Consider the following 27,961-nt stretch of genomic DNA (forward strand, 5'->3'; position numbering starts at 1 on the left):
CTTAACATTAATCATCCCAGGCTGTAGTTTAACACTGTCCAGTTTGAGATTACGCTCTGACCCTGGCTTAAGACCTAGCTTTGCTCACCAACTGAGCCCCAAATCTCTTCCCAAGCTACAGCTAACACAGAGCAAAAAGTATTGCACCAGGGTACCAAAATTGAAGGAGATTATTCTTCTCCAAAGGATACCTGCACAGCAGGGATCCAGCAGAGGACCCCCAGATATCTGAAGGGACCATGACTAGCTTTGGAAGGAAATACTACCCCCATGTTGGCAGCATATATTTCTCTTCTCAGGCTATCTTCCTCCAACTAGCAATGACTGTCCTCAACTGGGACTCAATTATGCCGCTTTGCCAGAGACTTTATGCGCTTGGGACACTATAAATAGATCTCTGACCCCAGTCACAGACTAATTCTCTATTTCTGGTGTCACAAGGACCCCTAATTCCAACCACTGCCTGATCTCTGTCTCCTGGTCTGCCTATCCCTTCCTTAACTCTGAATTTACTCTTATTGACTGGAATTTCAAATTATGAACTTGATCCCTGGCCAGTGGAAACGTTAATTCCTGCACAAACTAATCCTGATCTTCAGGGTACCCATAGATTCCTGTCTGGACTTGGGAGAAGACGTGGGGACTCTGGAGCTCCCTTAAACTCAGCAGCATTAGCAACCTACCTTTTTTCTCACCAGGTCCTTTTCCCTGTCAGGTAGATTCCTGCCAACAAGGACTTTCACGGCATTTGGTTGCTAGGCAAGTTGTCATGGAGACTTGACCAGCTGGAACGCTCCTTCCAAAAACCCTCCGAGCATGTGCGAAATTGAAGCTTCCGCCAATGGGAGTGTGGCAACACCTGCCCGGGGTGGAGCTAAGTGAACCCCTCCAGACTGGATCGGACCCTTAGAAGGGAGAGCGACTCTCTTGGGGGAAGGAAGGAATGGAAAGAGGAAATAGGAAGAAATAAAGGGGCAGCGGGAAGTTTCTCCATCTGTCCATTTCCATCCACAGATGGCAGATTCACAAATCTGTAGAGCTAGAGGGGAACCCCAGAAGCCCAATCCTCTTATTTTACAAAGCCCAGAGGTTTTGGCCTCTTCTAACCCTCCATTGCTCTTTCCTTTACCCAATATTGACCTCTCATTAATTTGCCCAAAACATTTCTCTCCCTTCTACTTCCTTTGAGGGTCTCGAGAGATGATTCCCCGACAGCTTTAAAGGGAGAAATTAATTTTGTACCCTCCTCCAAGAGTTAGTACTTGTATCTCCTCCATCACTGTCTGATCCTTAATTCCATCAGAAACGACGTTCTTGGCCAAGCCAGAGGCTAAATGGGGCGTTGGCTACCTGTTTCTATGGGCAGCCAGGGCTCTCTCCTGGTCTGTTGCTGAAAAACACAGCAACCAGGGGAATTGTGCTATGTTGGTCTACAGCAGGCAAAAAACACTTCTGCAAGGAAAACAGGTGTGTCCACCAAGTTATGTGCACCAAAGATGTTTGTTTTCCTCTCTGATCTTTCCCAAATCAAATCATGGGGGAATACTCTCAGTTTTAGGAAGAATGTTTAACTGGGCTGTGCCAAGAAGAAAGTTACCAGGATGGTGAGGGAATTAGAAATCATATTATCTGAGAATCATTTGATGAGACTCTGGGGATGTTAAACTCCCCCCAAAAAGATTTAGGACACAATTAGGTGGCAGCTAAGTGGCTCAGTGGATAGAGAGCCAGATCTAGAGATGGGATGCCCTGGGTTAGACAATTCCTAGCTGTGTATCCCTGGACAAGTTACTTAACCTCCACTGCCCAGCCCTTACTGCTCTTCTATCTTGGAATCAAACCGTGTTGATTCTGATTCTAAGACAAAAGGCAAGGGTTTTTTTTTAAAAAAGACTTTAAAAGAAGTATTTGAAAGTCTGTCAAGTGAAAACCCCTCCAATACACCAAATATCATGGTAGTAAAAAACTGGAAACAGTAGATGTCCATCAATTAGGGAATGGCTAAAAACACATATGAATATAATATTCCTGTGCTGTAAGAAATGATGAATATAATGAATACAGAGAAGCAAGGAAATACTCAAATGAACAGAGTAAACAAAGTCAGAAAAACAATATACAAAATGATAAATCAAAAGTGAATGTTGCAAAACTTGGAAAAAGCTTGGTCTCAAAGAAGAAACACAAGAACACAACTCACCTTACTCAGAGGTCTAAAGGTGTGGTACTTTATATGTAGTCAGATTTTTAAAATATACTGATCAATTTTGCTAAATTATTTTTATTCCTTTTTAAAAATATTAATTAAAAAATTAAAGGATAACTCTCAAAGAAAGGAAAGGATATGGGGGAAATTTTAGGTACTATAAAAACAAAAGACAGAAATGAAATCTATTTTTTCAAAATAGTCTTGTCAAATGAAAAAGGGATCAGAACTATTCTGTAGGTCTCTAAAAAGCAAAACTAGAAGAGTGGGTAGAAGATGAAAGAAAGATTAAGAACTAACATGAGAAGAATCCTTCATAACCTTTAAATTTGTCAGAAAATTGCTTGTGTAGAGGTAGTACATTCTAATTCACTGGAAGCCCTCTAGGAGAGACTGGATTATCACTTGTAAGGGATATCATAGGGCAGGTCTTATTCACGAAATCCTATGAAACCCTACATTACCATAGACGTGAGAACTTACTATTGCTGTTGTTATTTTTATATATTTTTAATACATATTTATATATTTATTTATATATATAGTTATATATAAAATACAAAAATTTTTATATTTTACAAAATTCGAACCTGGAGGGAAGAGGTATGGTTTGGTGAAAGTTTGGTGAGAGAGGGTTTGAGGTCAGGGAAATGATGTGTGAATTGGCTGAACTTTGTAAGCAGATGAACTGTGAGAAAGACCCACACCACAGAGTTTAAGACTAGTCAGTGTTGCATATTCTGTCACAAATGGTGGCTTTGCTGGTTTACTTCCACTGAACTATTTTTCTTCATCACCAGAAAAGGTTCTGGTAGTTATCAAGAAATCATTGGGATAAAGAAAAAAACAAAAGCATCATTAAAAAAAAGATTTTATTCAATGATATGATTAGAAGGGGTTAAGAATAATTCTGCTTATTATAAAAATAATTTCCTGAGAAAACATTTTCTTGATAGCAGTCAACTGTTCGAAAGCCTGCCCTGTGTCCAGTACCGTGAAAGCTCTTTAAGTGATCCAAGAAAAAGAAGATATAACTACTCTCAGTTTAGGTAGTTGAGAAAGTAAGACTACCACTTGGGAAACAGCAAACATGACCAAAGATAACGTAGGACTAAATCAAGTGGAAGAAAATATCTGTGCTTCATGAATTTAGGTGTAAAAAGAGTCCTCTGAAGTGTTCCATGAAAACTATGACTTGGCGCCTCTCACTACTCTTTTTTTATGTTCAGTGTGGGTCATCGGGTAATAAATTAAATCATGGTCTGAGCCCCCATCAGTAGAACATTCTTTTCACCAATAATTTAAGTCACATACACAATACATTGCAAAGCGTTTAACTGGCATAAGCAACACGAAAAAATGAGGGAGAAATAACTGGGCAATAGAACCACTCTCAATGGTATAAATGACAGAAAAAAGTAGGGAGAAGAAATTTGTTATGGGAAACTAGGAGAAGGTTGGCTTTAGATCTGTTGCATTTAAAATCATTTGGAATGCAGCAGGATCTTTTAAATTACTTGAACTTTACCCACTATCACTTTTCCCCCCCTTAGCTAGTTTTTGACTACTCCTCTGATTAGGATTTACAAGGCTCAGATTCCTACTGACCACTTAATAATAATAAGTACAATCCTATTGAGCCATCTACATGTAAGAAACAAATGCTAACAAAACATTTGGGCTGGTTAGTATAGGACACATCTTTAAAGTATCTAACGATTTGATCAAATTCCTAAAAACACAGTGTGATGACAAGTGTGTCCTCTGAACAACTTTCCTAGATTCTCCCTGATCAGAAACTACCTTTCCTGCCCTTTTGAATATCACATACCACTTTGTTTTGTACCTCTATGATGGACTTAGTTTATATTATTTGAGTTATAATTATGGATGTGTATATTCCCTCATTTACTCAGGGTATATGTTTCAGGAAGACATGATTTGTCTGTGAGATTAGAGGATAGGAACCAAGTCATTTTGTTTTTTTAACACTCATTTCATTTATACAATATTTTTTTGCAATATAATAATTAAAAAACTCTTGTTTTATTTCTTCCAGGAATTCTACTTGAACCCTTTGTCCAAGCCATGTTTTATCTTGAGATTTCACCTGTAGACATCTTATTTATTTTTAATCAATTAATTTAGAATATTTTCCCATGGTTACATGATTTGTATTCTTTCCCTCCCCTTCTCCTTCCCCCCTCCCATAGCCAATGAGTAATTCAACTGGGTTTTACATGTATCATTGATCAAGACCTATTTCCATATTATTAATATTTGCAATAGAATGATTATTCAGAGTCTACATCCCCAATCATATCCCCATCAAAGTATGTGATTGAGGAAATGTTTTTCTTCTGTGTTTCTACTCCCACAGTTCTTTCTCTGGTTGTGGATAGCTTTCTTTCTCATAAGCTCCTCTGGATTGTCCTGGATCATTGCATTACTGCTAGTAGAGAAGTCTATTATGTTTGATTGTGCCACAGTGTATCCATCTCTGTGTACAATGGGGAATCAAATCTTAAACTTTGAAAGTGAACAGATTCATATATAAGTTGAGAAATCAGATGCCTGAAAGACATTAGTACCTGCTGCCTTCCTAAAATTCCATCAATATGTAAAGCTTTGAGAAGCCCCTTCCAAGTCATCTGTCCATAGTAGAGGCCAAGCCACATTTTCAACCATGCTGTATGGAGCTAACTACTACCCAGAGACAGGTGAGCATGGAGGTCATGAACACTGGCTCAGTTGTCATTCATAGTAACTAAGAGAAGCAAAGGCTAGATGACCCTTTACTGGGATACTATATGGAGCAGTATTCAGACAGGTAATTAAACTGAATGACCTCTAAGATTGTTTCTGGTGATAAGATTCTACCAACAATAGCATTAAGTCTGATAAGGGACATGACATGATTCTGTAAACACTGTGCCTTTAGGAAACTACTTCTTTGGACTTTGGCCCTACTTAGACAATTTTAAAAATGGGGTCCATTTGATGACTGGTAGTAGCCACAATGGCCTGACCTTTCCCTGGCATATTCTTGCCTTCAACTTCATCTCTGTAAAGAAGAGACTGCAGGTAATTAATGTATTTGATGGCAGCTCGGAGAGTTTCGACTTTACTAAGTCGCTTTTCTAGGTATTCCTCAGGCAGATGATGACGAAGCTGGGCGTAGCCTTCGTTGACACACTTGACTCGTTGTCTTTCCCTTTCATTTCTTTTTCTGATGAATGCTGGACCATAGGAGTATTCACATCTTCCATAAGAGGGATATGGCATTTGAAAAGGGAAAGAACAAGGATCTCCAAAGTTTTCCACAATCAGTTGGTCAGTTGTAAAAGGATGCACTGACAGGTCTTCAGAGTAAGGGGATGGAGCAGGTGCTTCTGGATATAGATGGAAAGTGACAACAGGGTCCAGGTAGAAAGACCGAGTTAGCTGCATATGGGGAGAGTCACTAAAGGTGGGTAACTTGTCTGTCAGATTACAGTAGCTTTTGTTCTCCATCATTCTCTCTGTAACCTGGAAGTTCAAACAGATGTATGAATTCGTCCAAGAAGACATGGATATAAATAATATATGGTAAGACAAAACTCACTTCATAGTTAGAGGTCTTCTGGGACAAGCCCAGTGTACTTTCTATAACAATATGCTTTCCCCTTCTGATGTAACCCAAGAGATTTGTCTTCTTAAGACATTTCTATTATTGTGTGCTCAGTTTTGCTTCCTATGATTGAAAACTAGATGGTGTATGATATATCTGTCACAGAATAAACAAGCAGTTTAAAACTGTGCAAAACCTAAAAGTATAATGTGATGGAAGTAATTCTGAAAAGTGGAAAATTAGGATTCGAATTGATAAATCAGGAAGGTAGATATTTACTTTACAAAAAAATACCATGGGATTTTTCAAATGCTGATTTGCAAAAATGCTACTTATGTGCAAATTGACATATAAGCTATTGGATAAATTGAAGTACATATCTATTTAGTTTTCTTTTCATTAATAACACAGGCACAAGTGTCCTGTTTTAGAGATGTGGTTCTGCACTAGCCACATCCAGAGAAAGAACTGTGGGAGCAGAAACCCAGCAGAAAAACAATTGCTTGATCATATGGGTTGATGGGGATATGATTGGGGATGTAGACTCTAAACGATCATCCTAGTGCAAATATTAATCATATGAAAATAGGTCCTGATCTTTGTGGTTTACACATGTGATTTACACATGTAAAGCCCAGTGGAATTGCACGTTGGTTATGGGAGGGGGTGGGAGGAGGGGAGAGAAAGAACATGAATCATGTAACCATGGAAAAATATTCTTAATCAATAAATATAAATACACATATATTTATAAGAGATGTGGTTCTGCATGTTACTTCTTCCTGAATGAGTCTGTTATCATAGACTACTATATTTTGGCCATGAATTTCTGCCAACATTCAGAGTTTGGAGTTGGAAGGCCTTTCTAGTTCCACTCAGAAGCGTACATAAAACTGACTATCCTCTCTACATCCTAATTCTTAGGTCCAGCCTCCTGAAGCAGCCTATTCCACTCATCATTTTAATTATAGGGAAATTTCTCCTTGCATCGTCTAAATTTATCCAAAGCCTGGAAACCATTATTTTATTTATTTGGTTTGGACCTGTGATTTCATCTTCTGTAACTAAGATTCTTAGAGAGTTGCTTAAAAAGTATATTCACTATAAGAAATCATTAAATATTACATAAACTATTAAATATTGGTGCAGTGGCATACAGGGCCATTAAAATGATAAATATGAGGATAAAAGACATTTGGAAAAGCTTAGGTGAGGTAATATAAAGCAAAGAAAGAAGAGCCAGAATTATACTTACCTTAATGATATGACATGAGAAAAATGTATTTAAAAAAAAAACAACAACACAGTCCTGTAATTTTAATTTGTGAGGAAACACCCAGTGAAGATTTCCTCCAAGTATGTCAACTTTCTGCAAGTTTTAGAGAAGTGCCTCAGGCACTGGGAGTACAGTGACTTACTCAGATCAAAGACAAGACTTGAACCTGGGACTTTTCACTACCAACTAAATTATGCAGCCTTTTATTTAAAAGGAAAACTAGATAAATAAACACAAAGGCAAATGGACAGAAAGAGAATGAAAGTGACCCAAAAGGAATAATAAGCTGTTATGGACATTATACATAAAAATTCATTTTAAAATATATACAGTTATACTTATGTGGTTAATTGGGCTTTCTGTTTAAAGTTGGGTGTGTGCTGTTGGTGGAGTTGTGTGATCTGATCCAACCATTCTGGAGGGTAATTTGAAATTATGCCCAAAGGGCTCTAAAACTGTGCAAACCCTTTGATCCAGCAATTATCACTACTAGGTCTGCATCCCAAAGAGACAAAAAAAAAATTTTTTTTAAAGAGGGATATATTTGTACAAAAACATTTACTGTGGCTCTTTTTGTGGTAGCAAAGAATTGGAAATTTAGACGATGTTCATTCATTGGGGAATGGCTGAACTATTATGTTGTTATATAATTGTAAATGAATTGTGCTATAAGAAATGATAAGCAGGATGATTTCAGAAAAACCTGGAAAGTCTTACATGAACTGATGTAAAGTGAATAGAACCAGAAAAAAACTGTATGCAGTGATAGCAATTTTTGGATGAACAACTGTGAATGACTTAGTTATTCTCAACAATAGTGATCTGAGAAAATTCTAGACTTGTGAGGAAAAATGCCATCTGCCTTTGGAGAAAGAACTGGAGTCTAAATGCAGACCAAAGCATACTCTACTTTCTTTTTTTGTTTGTTTGTTTAAGATCTCTTCCACAAAATGACTAATATGGAAAAATGTTTTACATGATTGCACATGTAAACTCTATATCAGATTGCTTACTGTCTCAGGGAAGGGGTTGGGGTGGGGAAAAGTGAAAAAGGGAGGATAAAAAAGGGAGAGAATTTGCAACTCAAAATTTTAAAAAGAATGTTAAAAATTCTTACATGCATTTGGGGAAAATATTATTAAAAATGAGTGCATGACAAATTATTTTTTTAAAGATCATTATCAAAGTTATGCACTTTGTTAAAAAAAAGAATGAAAAGCAACATAAATACTTCCATGTGAATCTATTATAAGACAAACCTGCAGGAAAAAAAGGATCAGTTTCCAACCAGTTTTCTAGTTCTTGACTGTCTAGTACGGTGATGGCAAACCTATGACAGGCATGTCAGCACTTATATGCGTAGCCATTTTCAATGGCATGTTGCCACATACAGAGAAGTATGGGGCTGCATGCCGAGGACAAAACATTTGCTGTAGTGTAGTGTAGACACTCAGTGCACTATAGATGACAATTCTAACTATATTAATTTGCCTGTTTTGGTTTATTAAATAGTTATATATTACAATTATACATTTTTGTTATTTAAACTATAAATATCTCAAAATTATGGTTTTTTTCTCAAAGTGACATACCATCTGAGTTATGCTTGTTTTTTTTTTTTTTTTTTTGTGAATTTTGACACACCAAGCTCTAAAGGTTGCCCATCACTGGTCTAGTATCAGAACAGAAGAGTGGCTGCCCCCTATCTCTGGAATGGACTCCCTCCCTCTCTTGGAATCCATAGTTTCTTTCTAAGCTCAGCTCCAAAGCCATATCCAACAGGAAGCCCTCCAGGAGGTTGCCTCTACCACTCCCAGAAGATTGTATTTGTGTTGTTTGTATTTTAAATTTTTAAGAGCAGCACAGTGTGGTGTACAGAGAGTTAGCCCTGGAGTTCTGAAGACTTGGGTTCAAGTTTGGTTTCTGACACACATACTGGCTGACCAGCCAAGTTACTCAAGCTCTCTGTTCCAAGCAGTTGTCTACATCTTTAAGTACCAGAGCTGCTGCAAAGGTATATTGGTGAAGGGGGTTTCCTACCCCATGAAATCGCAGATCTAGATGAGAAAACAACAACAAACCACACACATATTTGAATCTACTTATGTGTGTCTATGTTATTTCCCAAAGCTCCTTCCTTGGGGGGAAAAGACTGTTTTATTTTCACTTTTGCAATGTCTAGTGCCTCGCATGGCATCTGGCACACAGTAGGCCCTTAATACATGCTTGCTGAATGGATGAATAGTTATTATCAAAGTAGGAGAAATTGTACTCCGATTCCTCTGAAAATGCCCAATTAAAAGTATAGTCAATGTGGCTTCTTAAACAAGGACAGGTTAGAGAATAATAAGGAAGTGGCCAAAGAAAAGGAAATGGGAAGACCAATCAGAAGTTAAGCAATAATTCAAATTAATGTTCATTGACTTGCCTATGAGGCGCATAGTGTACTGTGCTGGAGGCTGAGGATACAAGGAAAAAAATGGAAAGTCTCTGCCCTCAAGATGTAGATATCTACTTATGGGAATGGACATTCAGAGAGAGAAATAAATATATCATTTGAGGATGAAGGGAGGGAGTACCACTAACAATTAGGAAGTCAGGGAAGGCTTCTTGTAAGAAGTGGCACCTGAGCTGAGCTTGAAAGCTAAGAATGCCACAAGGTGGAGTTGAGGGAAGATGTCCCTGGGGCCTGTGCAAAGGCACTAAGTCAGGAGGAAGGAACAGTCAGCTTTGGAGAGCAATAAGAAGCTGCTCTGGAACATGGAGAAAAGGGTAAAGGGGAAGTACTGAGAAGTCTGGAAACTAAACAGAAAAAAGTATGTAAATACTGGGAAAGGGCTCTTCTGAATCCTGGAGGTGATTTCATATACAAGCCCAGGTAAAGCACAAGGCTACACTGAAGGTCAGGAAATGATAAAAGGCAAAGGACCTAAAGCGACATAATAATCGATGCCCCTCCCCATATTCCACTCCCAAAGAAACAACTCACCTTTGGAAGACTAGAAAGTCACCAGAGGAGGAAGGGTGAGGGGACGAGAAGTGGGAGAAAGTTTTTGGATTAAAGGATGAGGAAATGACCAAGACAGAAATTCTGGATGAACAGCTCTCATTTACTGGAAGCTTTAGAAAGGTTTACAAAGTGCTTTCCCCACAACAACCTGATGAATCACATAAGGTATTTATATTACCTCTCTTTTACAGATGGAGAGACCATGTCTCAGAGACGCCAAATAACTTGCCAAAAAATAGGTCAAAAAGTCACTACCTAAGGATTCTTCACATTAGAGACGGTTTGGTCACAGGTTTAGATTTGAAGCTATCTTGAAACTCATCTAGCCCTTCATTTTACAAATGAGAAAATCAAGGCTAAGTAAGAGGAGTGACTTGCCAAAAGTCATCCAGGTTGTAAACAACTTCATTGGATGCTACTAGATTATTTGAATACTCTAAATAGCAATAGAAATGGCTAGAATTTTTCTTGAAAATACTTTGTGGATGAATTCTCAGTTTGGGAAAGAAGATAAGCAAACAGAAAAGTAGCTTAAAAATTGACCTGTGGCCCAAATCAAGATCTGAGGAAGGTTAAGCATAGTGAAAATAAAAACTAATATCTCTGCTAATTAAAGAATTTAATTTGGGATGTCTTTTATAGAAGACTAATAAAATTATCTTTAAATTTTCACCCAGATGAAATATGTAATTAGATAAATAGGTAAAGATAGGTTGTAATAAGAGAAAACATAATTCTTTGACAAATAATTCAAGAACGACAAATTCTGGTGACAAAAAAACAAAATTTAGCTAAAATGTACTAAAAAAACACGTTGGGTGTTGCTGAACACCCACTGGGAAGCTCCTTTTGTTAGATATTTCCAATGGTAATTGTTCTATATAACTGCATTCTCCTTAAATTATAAAACATCCAGACAATAACATTCAAAGAATTACAGAATAATTGATTATGGCTAGAGAAGAACTTATAGCAGGAAATAAGGATTAGAAACAAATATCAATGGAGAGTGAAAGTCTTGGCAAAAATCAAGAAGTGTACTGGCTAATGCCCTGGGCTCAGAGTCAGGCTTCTGAGTTTCATGGACACAACTAAAAGGGATTTCAGGCAAAGGTTGTGAAAGAGATAAAGAGGTTAAAAAGAGATAAAATTGGTCATTTATTTCCTAGGAGAGGTATGAGGATTAATAAGTTATTACAAAAACCTAAGATCTCTTGCAATAGTCTAAATAACTAAACTTAAATAAATATAATTTGTTATACAATCTAGCACAGAGAAACAATGCTACATTTCAGAAGTTCTAATGATTACAGTGAATTTAGGATCTCAATCCTGCAACAATCATTAACATTTAAAGCTATCATGGTATTTAGGACCTGAAACAAAATTCAGGTGTCCAAGAATTCTTTCCAAACCAAGTTCTTAAAATACTGGTCCTGGACAGATCTTTGAAGAAGAGCTTACCTGAGTTTTGTGGCCAAAATGTTCTATGTTCAGCCAAGTCAGTCATGTCAGATTTATAGACTATTGGTGACAATATGCAAAGCAGCTTATGGTTAAACAGAGCTGTGCAGGTCTTGTTTAGCCTTTTTCCACCCACTATGCAGGTATGACAACAAATAGTATGACTAAAAATAAAGGTTCACTTGAACAAACATTGGATTTCCATCTTGAACGATGCCGGTCAACATAACCTAGCTATTCTCCAGAAGTATAGTCTTCATGGGCTTATTTTTAAATCTAGATTTAAAGAGAAAAGAATCTGAGGTTGTGAAAAGTAATGTACAGAATCATACAACTTGAGAGCAGGAAAGTTCCTTAGATTGTCTATTCCAACCTCCTCATTTCACAGGAGGGTGAAATAAATTAAGATTATACTGATAGAAGGACTAGAACCTAGCTCTCTGGATTCCTAGATACTATCCTGGCTCCAAAATAAAACTTGAAAAAATTATTAGAATCCATTGCAGCGAGCAGACCCAAAAGGAGCTGAACAGTTCTTCTGTAGGCTTGAGACTGAACAGATGATCCAGGAGAGATCAAGGAGAGCCAACTCCACAGTTTGTGCAAACCTGGCCTTGGCTATAATGGCTAGAACATACTTAAGTTCCTTGGCCAAGCCAAGAGTTGGAGGAAGTCAGGGCAACTGTTTGATTCTTAAGAAATGGCAAGAGCAATGGAAAGCTGGGTACAGAATATGTCAGTTATCTCTAGTGAGAGTAGATCAACTGACAATGGACAGACCCACCTTGACCAGATGCAAGGCAGGAACTCGACTAGTTTGTGGGAATTGTGATGGAACCTCTATAGAGTGATGGCAGTGGGGATAGGGAAAGGCAATGACATTCATGAGAAGCTGGTTTATAATAATTCCTTTGTTAACCAAACTTAAGACACAGATTTTCTGTTCTTTGCATGCCTCTAAGTATTTATTACTAGTCTGATGCTTGCTGAGGAACTGAAGCCCCCTGGTGGAGCACTTTATACAAGCCAGATTCAGTTCCTAAGGCCTTGAGCCAATACTTGGGACATGAGAATCCAAAGGAGTTCTGAGCCACAGGTTATACCAGGAATATCAAAGTCACAAAAGGGATCCTTTACTCCCTGAGTTAAAGCTGTATATTTCCAGGTGTTTGGGATTAGTATTTTTAATACCAACTCCTACAACCTTTTGGTCTGAACTAAAAGCATTTCTTTACATTTGATACTGTTATAAAATATAGGATCAGGGGGGCAGCTAGGTGGCTCAATGGTCAAGCCCAGAGATGGGAGGTCCTGGGTTCAAATCTGGTCTCAAGATACTTCCTAGCTGTTTGACTGTGGCACAAGCCACTTGATCTCCACTGCCTAGCTCTTACCACTCTTCTGCCTTGGAACCAATACACAGTATTGATTCTAAGAGAGAAGGTAAGGGTTAAAATAAATAAATAAACAAATAAATATACATATGATCACTGATATGCTTATTCTGAATCCCCTTTCCGACATTTATGACAAAGTCTTCCAGCCTTGGCTTGAACTTTCTCAGCAAGAGGGAACCTACTCACTCTCAAAGCAGATGATTCTATTCTTAGATAGTTCTGTGAGAAGAGAGAACTGTGAGAAGGTTCTTCTTTATACTAAGTTGAATTTCCTTTTCTAATCAAATTTTTATAATTAATAAGAGGGAAAGGAAGAGGAACTATGAGTCAAGGACACTGGTGGGTTGTTCAAAAATTAATTTTTATTGTTACATTCCATAGAGGATGTAGAAAGTAAAGAGCCAGTTATCCAATAACTGTTACAGCTCTCAAAAGGTAAGAGTCCAGTTAGTTACAGTTCAAAGATATACACAACAAAGCCCACCAGCCACCTCTCAAAATGACTGGAAACGCTGAAGAATGTGCATAAGCCGTCAATTTGGGGAGGCTTAAGTTTTAGAGATGAATTTTTTTCACATGGTTTCTGAATCTCAAAATCTTACCCCTAAGGCCATGAGATGAAAATGAGAAGGATCACATACACCAAGACCATTTGTTCAAGTCACTGAGAAAACTAGCAAAGGGCCATTCCATCCCAGAATGCTCTATTAGACTGGAGAGTTTATCTACATCACAGTACTGAAGTAAATCTGCATTTCTGTCAGTAATATTTCACAGTTAACTTACCAAGTATTGCCAAGAGCCAATCATCTGCTTAGGACAAAGTCAGTGCACAAAATCAACTGAGCAAGCCAGCACTTCCAGCAGAGCCTGACTCCACTGAAAATGAGACCAAGCATGAAAATACAATAGGAAACATCTATTTACAAAAGTTCATGGAATAAAGTGTCTTGTGAAAATTTTGTTTCCCTTCCCCTGAAGGCGAAAAGTGTGAAAGTTGTCTTGAAAAACATGTTAGAATTAAGGAAAGGAAGGAGTACAGAAGGAAACATTTGCCATAGAGAAAGGATCTCAAGATAATTCATAGGTAGATTTAGCTTCATTAGGAAAAGCCAGAAAGAACTGGTTGTGACTTTTGGCTTCTGAGACATGTGCTTTTAAAATTTTCCAGTAATACTTTTTATTTCTTAAATTAAAAAAAGCTTTTTTTCTGCTTCCAGTTTTGACCCATTTAACAAGTTTGCTGAAATTTCTCAGCAGTGGTTTAAAAAAATCAGGAAGATGGGAGCAGTTTTTCCAGTAGCTCCCCTTTCTTCTCTCCTTCCAGTCATCTTGGTACCAGATTTCAGATTAACTGAGGACCACGTGCCGGTCAAACACAGATTTCCTCTGTTCTTGAACTTGAAGCTTCCAACGCTGCTGGGCATATTCCACTTTGTTAAGCACATTAGCCCGGCTTCGGGATCGGGCCAGCACATCATGAGCATTTGCAAAGGGCTGGTGATCCTACAAGAAAGGAAATAGAAAAGAGGCAAAAGGAGGAATCCATCAATGGTGGAAACATACAAAGGAAACAGTGGAAACTAAAGAACAGAGAAATCCAGTGGCTTGTCCTTACTATGCAGTAGTTTTGTGATTGAGGTGGGACCTTAACTGGGATCTCAACCCGTTCAGATTTGGGCAAGTGGTAGTCTAGGAGTTGTATTTGTCCAGGGAAATAATTTGGTATGCCTTATCAGAGTTTATTCCATCCCCATCACTCTCATCCAAGGTGAACTAGCTCTATCATAGCAAAAATTAAAAAACCTTTCCCTCTTCAGATATTGAACATCTTTACAATAGAGATCCTCAGTTTCAAATTAAATGCAAGACATTAGGGATTTGCCCCAATTTCTACTAAGAGCATCACCTGACTATTTTATATTCCCTAGTGAATAAACTAAAATATTGCTAAATACTCAGTAGTATTCCTGTTAACATGATGATTTAGGGTTAAGGTGCATGAGGTTTCTAGGTGGAAAAGCTAAAGTAAACCAACACAACAGAGTGTTTGTAGTCATTACACTGGAAATAATTGTGTTAAATGCTCTAAAAATAAAACATAAACACAGCTGCCTAAATGACAAAAGCCTTCACTAGTCATTGACTGCTTTGTGTTTGGCCTTTCCTGGATCCCCTTCCCAAGACTCAGTCCTGATAGAAAATCCACATCACAAGGCATGCCTCTCCCTGAACCGAACTTTAGCTTCCAGGGAAAAAGACAATTATTCTTCTAACTCTACTTGAAAAAGGCTTAAGTACTATACGTGTCTGGAGAATGAGTACAAAAACATGCAAAACACTCTAAGACAAAATCTACATATGATGCCTGACTTTGATTTAGTGACATGGCCTATTCTTTCACAATGTCAAAACCATCAGTGCATTTTCACCAATAGCTCCTTCCCAATGGCCCACAGAGACTCTCCTAATCATCTTCTTTCACTATATGCATACTTCTATATAATGTTGCCTCCCTAGCAGAAAATGTCATCACTAATACACTGAAATTAGACTCCACCATATATTAGTGCAATAAAGTTACAGAGAAAGGAAAGGGCAGGTTGTACAGTAAATAAGTGTTGGATCTCAGAAAGATATGGGTTCAAATTCTGCCTCACGAACTTACTAGCTATGTGATCTGGACAAATCACTTCACTTCACCTCTGTCTGACTCAATTTCCTGTATAATGAGGATGATAATTGTGCCTGTTATACAGGGAAAATAAAATAAGTCCTTTTTAAAGCTTAAAGCACCACATAAACGTTAGTGATGATAATGCTGGGCCTCTGGAAGTGCTCCCTACAGTACTGTCGCACCTAACAACTTGTTTTCACAGAAGCAATTGCACCTGCTCTTTTTATGTGTTATGTTCTCTTCCAGCCTCTGCCCTCCAAAGAAGGTAAGCTCTTTGTAGGCAAGTAGTTTCTTTTCTGAGCTTTGGATTCTCGGTACCTAGAACATAAGAACTTAATAGATGAATTGAACTATGATTTGATTCCTTCACCAAGGCAGTATCACATAATGGAAAGAATCCAAGGCACAGAGTTCTGACTCTGACACTTGCCAGCTGGGTAACCCTGGGTGCTGAGGGCTCTTGTTGAGCCTCAGTTGTCTCAGCCATAAAACACCTGTGCCCCCGTCTCAGAACTTTGTAAAGCTCTCAGCAAATGTGTGCTATCTTCATTGATGAAACAGTGTGCAGAGCTTTCTTGTAGGTACTGGGAATACAAAGATAAATACAACCCAGGCCCTTGTCCTTCTAAGGTCCTAAAGAGGCTAACTGGCCCTATCCTGTAGAGCAAGTTAAAGACCAGAAAGTAAAATTTAGGCCTGTTTTTTTGTTTGTTTGTTTGTTTTTAAACCCTTAACTTCTGTGTATTGGCTCCAAGGCAGAAGAGTGGTTAGAGCTAGGCAAAGGGGGTCAAGTGACTTGCCCAGGGTCACATAGCTGGGAAGTGTCTGAGGCCGGATTTGAGCCTAGGACCTCCTGTCTCTAGGCCTGACTCTCAGGCCTCAGTTTTGCACTAATGTCATCTCTACAATAAGTGTGTTCATGGGTAAATGGATATTGGAAGGTCACAGCAGGAAAATGAAGAATAAACTTTATATATAAAATACTACTACTTGGGCTTGTTTAAATATAAATACAAGTAGGAAGAAGGGGTATATTCCTATCAGAGGCAAAAGACCTCTCAGCTTCTTATCCCAAACAACTCAAGATGGGGAGAAATTTTCTTAAGGAACACATCCTACAGAACAAAACAAGCTAGATAATCCTTTTAGTCTTTCCCCATCTATCAGAACAAGACTGAACTGGCTGCTTAAAGCCATAGATGCCTGTGGAACATAAACAGAAATTCACTCTTCGCATAAGCCTGTTCTTTTTATACCTGATAAAATTACAATAAATACAAAACAGGCTTTAACGTAATGCTTTGATAATACTGATGGTGTGTCATGGTTATATGATATAGTAAATACAGACTAACTGCCTGCTCAGAGCTTCTCAAATTTTTGTGTCAGCTTAAACTCTGGTTTAATATTGCCAATGTTTTTTAAAAAAAGTTTAGATGGAAAATTGAGGTTGAGGTAAATAAATATTTTAAAATTAAGACCTAAAAGAACATATCCATACACAGAGAGAAAGGCTGAGTTTTAGAACTAGGCTGTTTTTAAAAGTCTCCTAATTATATTCTCCAAACAAACCTTACTCTTTTGCTTTATCAAGAACAAAAGTAGCTCAGAGTTCTTGAGGGCCAGGCCAGTAAAGGCATGGCAGTTTCTGCTTTTGGCAGCTTCTATCAAGCTGGAATGGCTTCAAGTGCAGGCCTGAGAATGCACTCCACACACTCCAAGACTGGAAATGTACTCTATGTCTATCAACTACTTGCTTAGCTAGGATCAGAGAAGCCTGTCCCTACAAAATTAATCAAGCATTTTTAAAGAAGACAATTAAAAGCATAGAACGTTTAGTATTTCTTAATTTCCAGAAGCAGATACTGAGGCAGGAGATAACTAATGCTGGGTTCAATTCAAATTCTAGCAAAAAGCCTAAAACAGTGGAGATAAAATCCCATCTTGACAAGTTCAAGTACTAACAAAGGACATTCATAAGGTATGTGAAATAAAAAAAGGCAGATTCCATACTGCCTCAGAATCAGAGCACTAAGGCAACACGAAGTCATGATTCTCTTGGATCATAAATGCCCTTCTTCAGTGCATAATATAAAACTTCTCAAAAACCTATTGGTGCCTTCTGAAAGTGTAGGTGAAGCTAAGTGGAAGCGCTGGATTTGGGTGCATGGGGGGGAGGGAGTGTTAAGGAAGAAAAAGAAAGAGTATTTTTTTCTTTTAAACATTAAAAAAATTTTTTTAGATCTCTCCTGCCCCCTTATCAAGCATTTATTTTCATCCCTTCCACCTCTCCACCCACTAGAAGAAAGGGAATTAAACTTTTCTTTTTAAATCCTTGTTTTAGAATTGATACTAAGTATCAGCTCCAAGGCAGAAATGGGGTAAAGGGTAGACAACTAGGGTCAAGTGACTTGCCCAGGGTCACACAGCTAGGAAGTATATAAATTATGCTCCCTTATTCCATTTGCTCACCATACCCTTTGACTGGCCTCTCTGGCTTCCTAGAAGAGGTTGGCTCATGTGCAGTGTTAGCTACCTGGAGTCCCAATCCAGACTGAGGTTTTGGCCTGTCCAATCAGAGGGTCCCAGGGGGAGTAGCAAAAATGGGCTATATAACTGAATGGGGATGAAGTGTTTATAATAAATAAATAAGTAGGCAAACCAAACAAGTCTTCACATTCACCATTTTCAAAAATGTGTATCTTACCCTACATGTTAGCCCATCTTCTCTCTGTCAGACAGCTTTTTCAATGGAAACAGAAGAGATGGTAAATATGCCCTTTGCTCAGCTGGCTTTAACAGGGCCAGAGATCTGGAACTTGTTCATTTATCTTAAAAGCTGTGAGAACAAATAACTCTCAAAGCATGCTACCTCCTTGGATACAACAACTTCTTCAGGAAAAAACATGTTACAACTGAGATTTTAAGGATAATGTGCAAATCAAATCCCTAGTACTTAGCAAGTTCCTGGCCCACAGTAAGTCTTACTAAATACTAAATTATTAAATGCATGATTATTTTAGTCATAATATATTATATTGTAGTTATTATATTATACAAATATATTTGTTTTGAACTGGTAGCAATTCTTAAGCTGAATATGGGTTGTACAGAAAGATTCAACTTACCCCAACATCATCATCACTCTGTATCAATTGGGAATGTCCAAAGAGACGTCTCTTCAAGATAGGCTCAATAAGTGTAAGGTAGACCATGTACAGAAGAAGTAGGCCCAGAATAGACAGATAAATTATAATTGTAACCTGAAAGCAAATGAAAATTGTATCATATATTTGAGAAATTAAAAAATTGAGTTTTATATATCAACAGTCAATGAAAATGTGGCTGTGAAGACCCATGTATCAACCATATCAGCCTCACTGGGATCTAATCAACCTTGAGAGGGTCCTTTAATTCAAGGAAATTCTAGCATAAGAAACAAACTAAAATTTTCAACTAAAGTGAAAGAAAGAAATTGTTTCGTTCTTGGTCAGTAACTGTTTTTCAAGGCCTCCAAATGTCACATATAACATCTACTGCTATATCCACTAGAATAACCCGTTTTTTCACCTGCAGACAAACATCACTGATTACATATCTCAAAGCAAAAGGTCAATATGACTAGGTTTCACAAAATGCAGCTCTCCCAGTTTTTAACAGGGTAGCCTAGAGAAGTATATATTCCTGTATACTAAAAAGAATGCTGCACATGGAGGTGGGTAACATGGACTTGAGTCACAGCTCTACCATGTATCAGCTTGGGGATCTGGGTAAGCCTGAGAGGATCAAACAATATATGTATGACTGATCTCATGGCTTTAGAGCCATAGATAAATGTGAGTTATCACTCTCATAATGATATGGAAAAATCCAGATACAAGAGAATCTTGGGAGCCTGGAGCCACATTCTCCCAATGTGGATTGGTTTTTGCAGAGCACAATAGCTGATGTATAAGCTGAGCCAGTGGGACTATTGCACCCATCCAATGAGGAAGGTTTCTAAGGCAGCTCTCTGTGGAAGATTGCAGAACTGGCCTCCCAGACCCTCGAGGGTTGTGCCTTCCCCAGGAGGGGCTTGAATAGTCTGAGTGAAGTAAAGGGTTACCTGCATATCTCCTAGGACCTGTGATTTCCTCATAGTGGTCTCCTTCTAGCAATACAGCCAACCCTCTTGGGCTGTGTGGCAAATCCATGGCACACCTGATGGAGGGGGCTGCTCCCCTCTCCCTCTCCACATGTACCTGAAGACATTTTCCACATCACTCACCCCTCTTGCCCAGCAGCCCAATGGGAATGTTTCCTCCCTTCCCTGTCTGGGGTAAGGTGGGGGGCTCACATGAGGGTTGCAGCTTGGGCACTCGGTCTCTAAAAGGTTTACCATCACTGCTTAAGGAAATGGTTTTGGAGAGTTGTTGTGGCCAGAAATTTGGTCACTGACCAAATCTGGTAAATTAACAAGGCTGATCCGTGGAAAATATACAGTTTGCCACTGGTCTGTTTCTGAAGACTTTCCAGTTCATAGGGCCTACCATAGCTTACTCATAGCTTTGCAAAAGCCTTTGAGAATGAAGGGTAACCTCCACATCATTCTGAAGCTTCAATGCAGGGCTTTACAGAGAAGGCACTATACTAAACACTGATAGGCATTAAGCCATCTAGGTAAACAATAGAGATGAGATGGCCAATCAGTCTCCATGACAAAACATATTTGGGTGGGAATGGGAAATGACTCACGTTACTAGGGAAAAGGCTTTATAGTTTAAAAAATAGGAAAAATAAAATCTTAAAAATCTAGAAGTAGGGGGCAGCTGGGTAGCTCAGTGGATTGAGAGCCAGGCCTAGAGATAGGAGGTCCTAGGTTCAAATCCGGCCTCAGACACTTCCCAGCTGTGTGACCCTGGGCAAGTCACTTGACCCCCATTGCCTACCCTTATCACTCTTCCACTATAAGTCAATACACAGAAGTTAAGGGTTTAAAATTAAAAAAAAAAAATCTAGAAGTAGTGGCCAAAGAAAATAATAACCGAAGATAGCTTTTTGTAAGCCAATCAGCATAAAAATCTATTATCTAAACTCAGAAAAATAAAATTAAATATTTTTAGTTTGGGTTACATTATTTAGCTCTGAGGGCAGGAAATTGGGAAGAAGGGAATTCAATTATAGCCCATAGAGTTCACGGCCATATAGAAGAACTGAAATGACATACATCAGCTTTCTGAAATGTGCTAATTATACACTTTCTCCACAGCAAATTAATGGCACCTCACACATTCTTCTAACATTAGATAATTAATCCACAAAGTACCTCATAAGGTGGGTAAGTAGCAGGCTAGTCTTATTTGTGAAGGGAATATGAGAGCTAAGTGACTGGTCAAATGTTAGGTAAGGAACTTAAAATGCCTAAGCTTCTGTTTTAGGCAGAAACCAAGAAACCTTTACATTAAAAGCAATACCTTATATGGGTACTATAGTTTAGTTTAAAAAATGCTTTTACTTGATACCTCACTGAATTCTTAAAACAGCGCTTTAGGGGCACCTAGTTAGCACAGTGGATAGAGTGCCAGGCCTGACATCAGGAGGATGTGGGTTCAAATCTGGCCCTAGATGCTTCCTACCTGTTCAACTCTGAGTAGTTATTTAATCCTGACTGACTAGTTCTCACTGCTCTTCTGTCTTATAATTTATACTAAGACAGAAAGAGGGGATTAAAAACCAAAAACCAGCCCTATGACATAAAGGAACAGTTATCATTCCTATTTTACAAGTGAGGCCCCAAGAGGTCTTTGCCTTGAGTCACTCAGGTGATAAGTAGCAGAGCCAGGGTTTGAGCCCAAATTCTCTGGCTTGAACTCTACAACCATTGCTGGTTGTTTCTCAGAACAGCAGAACTAGACATTTACTTTGATTGTGACAGAACTTCTTTCTTCATATTTGCACTCACAACGCAGGCAGTAGGCTTCCACATCAGGTCCCAGGACCGGCATGGGTTCTACAACATGAAGGCAATCACTGAAAAAGATTTTTTAAAGAAAATTAAAATGATGCTAAAAATTCATTTGATTAGCTAAAAGTATCTAGGAGCAAAACTTTATCTGAAATTCAAAACAAAGAAAAAAATCATTAGAGAAGAATATATCATAGAATCCTAGAATCTCAGAGGACATTCAGTCTAATACTCCCTTTAATAAGCATACCAATAAGGTAATTAAAAATAATCTCTTCTAAAAGACAGATTAAAGATATCATTTCAGTAAAATTTAACAAGTCATCATAAGGGAGGAACAGATCCAAATTAAGTTGCCCTTTCCCAAGGCATATATGCATTTTAAAAGACTCAAGGGTGAACAGCCAATCACAGAAATCCAGGGTTGGAAGAAACAGGGGAGGTCATTGAGTTCAACCTCTGCTTATTGCATGAATGAGTATTGACTTTCCATTCATAAAAAACTGTTCAGTAGCATAAGGTCTATTAAATCATCAGTAAAGTATCTGAATTTGCTCATTTGATCTCAGCTACCTTGTAAAAGCTTTAAAAAATGTTTCTTATATAATGCCATCTTCTGCTTTGGTTTTACATCACATTCATTCATCCAGGCAATCTCCCTATCTGCCTGCTGCTGCTATTGACCTGATGCTCCACATGGAATCTGAGACCTAGAACCTGATACCTAGTTCTTTCTAAATCCTGGCCCCAGTCCCCAGGTAAATTAGTCCATTCATCTTTGGAATTTCTACTCTAAGAGCACTATTCAATTAACTGGTAACTAAGTGTATGAAAAATAACCTGCTTAGCTAACTAATTCTGGCCATAATCACTCATCAAACCATGCCTCAGCTTCTTTTCTCGCATCTAGTCATCTTCCCCACCCTCCTTCTACCTCTTTGGAACAGAAGTCCCTTCTTGTAGTTACCTCTCCTCCACATACGTTGCCTTTCCTTATTATGTAAGTTCCTTGAGTTTAGCACAGTGTCATTTGTAATTTAAGAAATACTTGTGAATATTTAAATTATTTCATTCCTTTAACTAGAATTTATTAAATGTTCACCCAAAGTTGGACTGTGGGTTACTGTGTTGCAAGTTAAAAGTCTATCTTTGGGGGGCAGCTGGTTAGCTCAGTGGATTGAGAATCAGGCCTAGAGACGGGAGGTCCTAGGTTCAAATATGGCCTCAGACACTTCCCAGCTGGGTGACCCTGGGCAAGTCACTGGACCCCCATTGCCCACCCTTATCATTCTTCCACCAAGGAGCCAATACACAGAAGTTAAGGGTTTAAAAAAAAAAAAAGTCTATCTTTGGCACCTCCCACTTCTTTCTGGGACTTTCTCTCTTATGTTACCAATAACTTCACTTCATTTGCCCAGGATCTCTCATTCTCCCTCTCTCTCCTAATAAAAGACCTAAATTCAAGTCCTCACACCAACATTTACTAACTATAGGAAACTGAGTTGGTCCCTCTTTGAGTTTTCCGAGTCACCTGGAAAATGGCAGCAGTGATGATAACACTACTAGTTATTGCAAGAAAAGAATAGAAAAGCTTAAAACACTATAAAAATGGTAAAGATAACTATAAAAACACTATAAAAATGGTAAAGATAAAAAGACCAAAGACATGTCCATACATGGTTTCCAGTCAGGAAGAAAGGAAAGAGGGCAGGAGACCACAAGAGTCAACACAATTTATTTTTATTGACTTTCTTTTTTTAAGAGCATGGTATAGTAGTAAAAAATACTACACTTGGAAGTCTAAATAGCCTGAATTCAAATCTTAGCTTGACCACATACTGACTATGGTATAGTGTGAATTGCTAAATTCTATGAACCTTGATTTTTCTTCTCTCCAAAATAAGTATAAAGATACTATACTACCTATCTCAAAACACTACAGAAATGGTGACTTATTGAGCTAATTTTTACAGTAGAGGACAATGAGCCCAATCCTACAAAAACTTCTTACTGACAAAATCTTGCAGTATTAACACTGATTTCTACCCTATTTTACTCAAGATATATATGTCTTCATATACTTCAACAAAGTATTCCTGGGAGATATTTACCTTAATTTAAAGGAGACTCTTTAAGAGGCATTTTGAATAGAGGTAGGCTATCATGGAGATATTTTTTGCAAGCCATGTTGGTGGAACATTACCTGTGTGTGGAGGGCACTAAACACAATTATTAGGTCAAATACCATGACAAAGAAAGTGAAGCAAAGGTATTTCTAAGGCTTGCCTTTAGTTTTTATTTTGAAGAACACAAATTCAAGTACAATTTAATACTGTTATCCTTTCTACATCGAGGGGGTTAAAGGCACAGCATCCTAGCAATCTAGAAAATCTTTGTAAAAAATTTTGGTCCTTTCTTACCAGAAAAGTTTGAATTTTTTTCTTTAATGGAGTGTTTGGGTTAAATATGCATTCCTAAGTTTCTAAAAATTTTCTATGTCATCCGCTTTCATGAATTGTCTGCAGCTCCTACAAAACTCTCCAAAAATTCCCATTTAATTTCTTATGAAGACCCAAAATATATAGAAACCACAATGTGGAAAGTCATAATGTGCAAGGGATAATCTGTAATTCAGACACCATGACAAGTGATCCAAACTAAGTTTAAGAGAGATTCTTTGTCTTGTAGGATCAGTTCATCTGACAGGTGACACACCAGGAAGTACAGAGGGTAATTCAATTCCCTAGGCTTGCCAGAAAGAATTTTGCATTAACTTTTTTCTTTCAGTCAGGAAAAGCAATGGTTCTCCTATTCAGTGCTTCAGGAACCTGCCACTTTCCAGAAAGTGTGAGATGAGAGCAGCAATACAAAGTCTTTAAAGGACCTGAAGAAGGTCAGCAGTCAAAGGGTCTGAGTTGCTACTTGATAGCCAGAGGCATGCAGGGACATGGCCTCAGCATTGTTTCTAGAGCAGAACCAGGAGCTGCTCTTTCAACTAGGCCTGAAAGCAGGTTATAACCTAGACAATCATGCCACCTAGTGACAGGAGGAGGAAGACGTTGGCTTTAAGCCAAAGACAGACACAAAAAGAATTCACATAACTTTGTAGAATAAGAATTTATTTTAAAGGAACATAAAGGACAAACAAGTAACAATAACAAAACATGTCAAAAACGTGAAACTCAGGGAGCAAGCAAATGCTATGCGCAAAGTGATCCAACTTTGACCCTTCCACAAGAAATGGGCTGATCACTAATAGTCTTCTGTCCACATGTTCTTTTCCCATATTGCCCGTTGGAAGAAAACATTACATTAACTCCTTGCAACAAGCTGGAGAATACAGACATGACTCTGAAAAGCCCAGCAGGAAGAGGCAACATGACCTAATAAAAAGCACAGGATTTGAAGGAAGGAGACCAGAGTTCAAATCCTGCCTCAGATACTATGTAAAGTTTCCATTTCTTCACTGTAAACCCAGATAAAGAAGATTTGCAATACCTACTTGAAAGCACTGTTGTGAAGTAAATACTTTCTTTGCAAATCTTAAATGCTCTATAAGTGAAGGTTATGCCTCTGGTTTTCTCATTTACTATAGTAAATGTAGTAAATACAGTCTAGCAAAGTACACAAGCATATGTATATCTTATGTAGAATTGAGAATCAGTACACAGAGCAGTGATTCCCAAAGTGGGCGCCACTGCCCCCTGGTGGGTGTTGCAGCGATCCAGTGGGGTGGTGATGGCGACAGGTGCATTTGTAAAAGAAGCCCTACGGCTTATCCTGAAATATGGGCTGTAATTCAAAAGTTATTAATTGCCTTTCCTTCATCATATTTAGTGGAACGTGGATTCAGTGAGGTAACCAATTTATTAACAAAAAAAAAAGAAACCAATTGCAAATAGTTAATTGCGGTGATTTAAGATTACTGCTGACAAAAATAGAGTCGAGGATTACTAAATTGGTAGCAGCACACCAGGTTCATCCTTCTCATTAAGATGATTTCAAATGTTTTAACTTTTTTTGTATTACATTCTATTTGAGTTTGATAAATAGTTTCATAATTTCAAAGTTCAATGTTTCTAATTTACACTTTTCTTTACTATATTTTATGAAAAAGGTAGAAACATTAATATATATATCTTGCCTATTAATTGCTATTAAAATTAAAAAAAAATTAATTTCCAGGGGGTGCTAAGTAATATTTTTTTCTGGAACGGGGCCAAAAAAGTTTGGGAACCACTGACACAGAGGGAAGCAGTGTATGTTACAAAGAGTGTCAGGCTCCAGAGTCAGAAAACCTGTGATATGTGACCTAGGCTAGGCCACTTTATTCACCCTTCTGTGACCTTCTGACACCCTTCAGTGTTCTCATTTTTAAAATGGGAAAGTTGGACTAGATCAGGGATGTTTATCCTTTTTTGTACCAGAGTTCTTTCTGGTAACCTGGTAAAATCTATCATCCCTCTCTGAGAATAGTTTTTTTTTTGTTTTTTTTTTTAATTTAAACATTTATTAATATTCATTTTTAACATGGTTACATGATTCATGCTCCTACTGTCCCCTCCACCCCCCGCACTCCCCCCACCCATGGCCAATGCACATTTCCACTGGTTTTGTCATATGTCCTTGATCAAGACCTATTTCCAAATTGTTGGTAGTTGCATTGGTGTTGTAGTTTCGAGTCCACACCCTCAATCATGTCCACCCTGACCCATGCGTTCAAGCAGTTGTTTTTCTTATATGTTTCCTCTCCTGCAGTCCTTCCTCTGAATGTGGGTAGCATTCTTTACCATAAATCCCTCAGAGCTGTCCTGGGTCATTTGCATTGCTGCTGGTACAGAAGCCCATTACATTTGATTTTACCACAGTATATCAGTCTCTGTGTATAATGTTCTTCTGGCTCTGCTCCTTTCGCTCTGCATCTGTTCCTGGAGGTCTCTCCAGTTCGCCTGGAACTCCTCCAGTTTATTATTCCTTTTAGCACAATAGTATTCCATCACCCGCATATACCACAGTTTGTTCAGCCATTCCCCAATTGAAGGACATACCCTCCTTTTCCAGTTTGTTGCCACCACAAAAAGCAAAGCTAAAAATATTTTGGCACAAGTCTGTTTATCTATGATCTCTTTGGGGTACAATCCCAACAATGGTATGGCTGGATCAAAGGGCAGGCATTCTTTTATAGCCCTTTGAGCATGATTCCAAATTGCCAGCCAGAATGGCTGGATCAGTTCACAACTCCACCAGCAATGCATTAATGTCCCAATTTTGCCACATCCCCTCCAACATTCATTACTCTCCCCTTCTTTCATTTTAGCCAATCTGCTAGGTGTGAGGTGATACCTCAGAGTTCTTTTGATTTGCATTTCTCTAATTATTAGAGATTTGGAACACTTTCTCATGTGCTTATTGATACTTTTGATTTCTTTACCTGAAAATTGCCTATTCATGTCTCTTGCCCATTTATCAATTGTGGAACGGCTTGATTTTTTATACAATTGATTTAACTCCTTGTATATTTGAGTAATTAGAACCCTGTCAGAGTTTTTTGTTATAAAGATTTTTTCCCAATTTGTTGTTTCCCTTCTGATTTTGACTACATTGTTTTTGTTTGTACAAAAGCTTTTTAGTTTAATATAATCAAAACCATTTAATTTACATTTTGTAATTTTCTCTAACTCTTGCTTGGTTTTAAAGTCTTTCCTTTCCCACAGATCTAACAAGTAGACTATTCTGTGTTCACTTAACTTATTTATAGTTTCCCTCTTTATATTCAAGTCGTTCACCCATTCTGAATTTATCTTGGTGTAGGGTGTGAGATGTTGATCTAGACCTAATCTCTCCCATATTGTTTTCCAAATTTCCCAGCAGTTTTTGTCAAATAGTGGATTCATGTCCCACAAGTTGGGATCTTTGGGTTTATCATACACTGTCTTGCTGATGTCATTTACCCCAAGTCTATTCCATTGATCCTCCTCTCTATCTCTTAGCCAGTACCATATTGTTTTGATGACTGCTGCTTTATAGTATAGTTTAATATCTGGTATTGCTAGGCCCCATTCCTTCACATTTTTTTTTTCATTATTTCCCTTGATATTCTTGATCTTTTGTTATTTCAAATGAAATTTGTTATAGTTTTTTCTAATTCGGTAAAGAAGTTTTTTGGTAGCTTGATAGGTATGGCGCTAAGTAGGTAAATTAATTTGGGTAGAATTTTCATTTTTATTATGTTAGCTCGTCCTACCCGTGAGCAATCAATGGCTTTCCAATTGTTTAAATCCAGTTTTATTTGTTTGGAAAGTGTTTTGTAGTTGTTTTCGTATAATTGCTGTGTTTGTTTTGGTAGATAGATTCCTAAGTATTTTATATTGTCTAGG

The 27,961-nt window shown here is 38.0% G+C and overlaps 2 protein-coding genes across 3 annotated transcripts in view; both read right to left on the minus strand.

Moving 5' to 3' along the window:
* Positions 1-5,176: 5,176 nt before the first annotated feature.
* On the minus strand, positions 5,177-5,722 carry ASCL3 (achaete-scute family bHLH transcription factor 3). The gene has a single exon (XM_044680649.1). The coding sequence runs from the start codon at positions 5,720-5,722 to the stop codon at positions 5,177-5,179; it is 546 nt and encodes a 181-aa protein (XP_044536584.1).
* A 7,583-nt stretch (positions 5,723-13,305) lies between these two features.
* TMEM9B (TMEM9 domain family member B) overlaps positions 13,306-27,961 on the minus strand; it is a 34,611-nt gene continuing 19,955 nt past the window's right edge. For both annotated transcript variants that reach the window (XM_044680611.1, XM_044680612.1), the window contains 3 exons: positions 21,541-21,649; positions 18,769-18,903; positions 13,306-14,469 (listed from right to left, as the gene is read on the minus strand). In XM_044680611.1, coding sequence (XP_044536546.1) covers positions 14,314-14,469; positions 18,769-18,903; positions 21,541-21,649 — 400 coding nt within the window. In that variant the 3' untranslated portion in view covers positions 13,306-14,313. The remainder of the gene's footprint in view (positions 14,470-18,768; positions 18,904-21,540; positions 21,650-27,961) is intronic.

The sequence above is a fragment of the Gracilinanus agilis genome, chromosome 6, assembly GCF_016433145.1.
Source record: "Gracilinanus agilis isolate LMUSP501 chromosome 6, AgileGrace, whole genome shotgun sequence".
Taxonomy (NCBI): Eukaryota; Metazoa; Chordata; class Mammalia; order Didelphimorphia; family Didelphidae; genus Gracilinanus; species Gracilinanus agilis.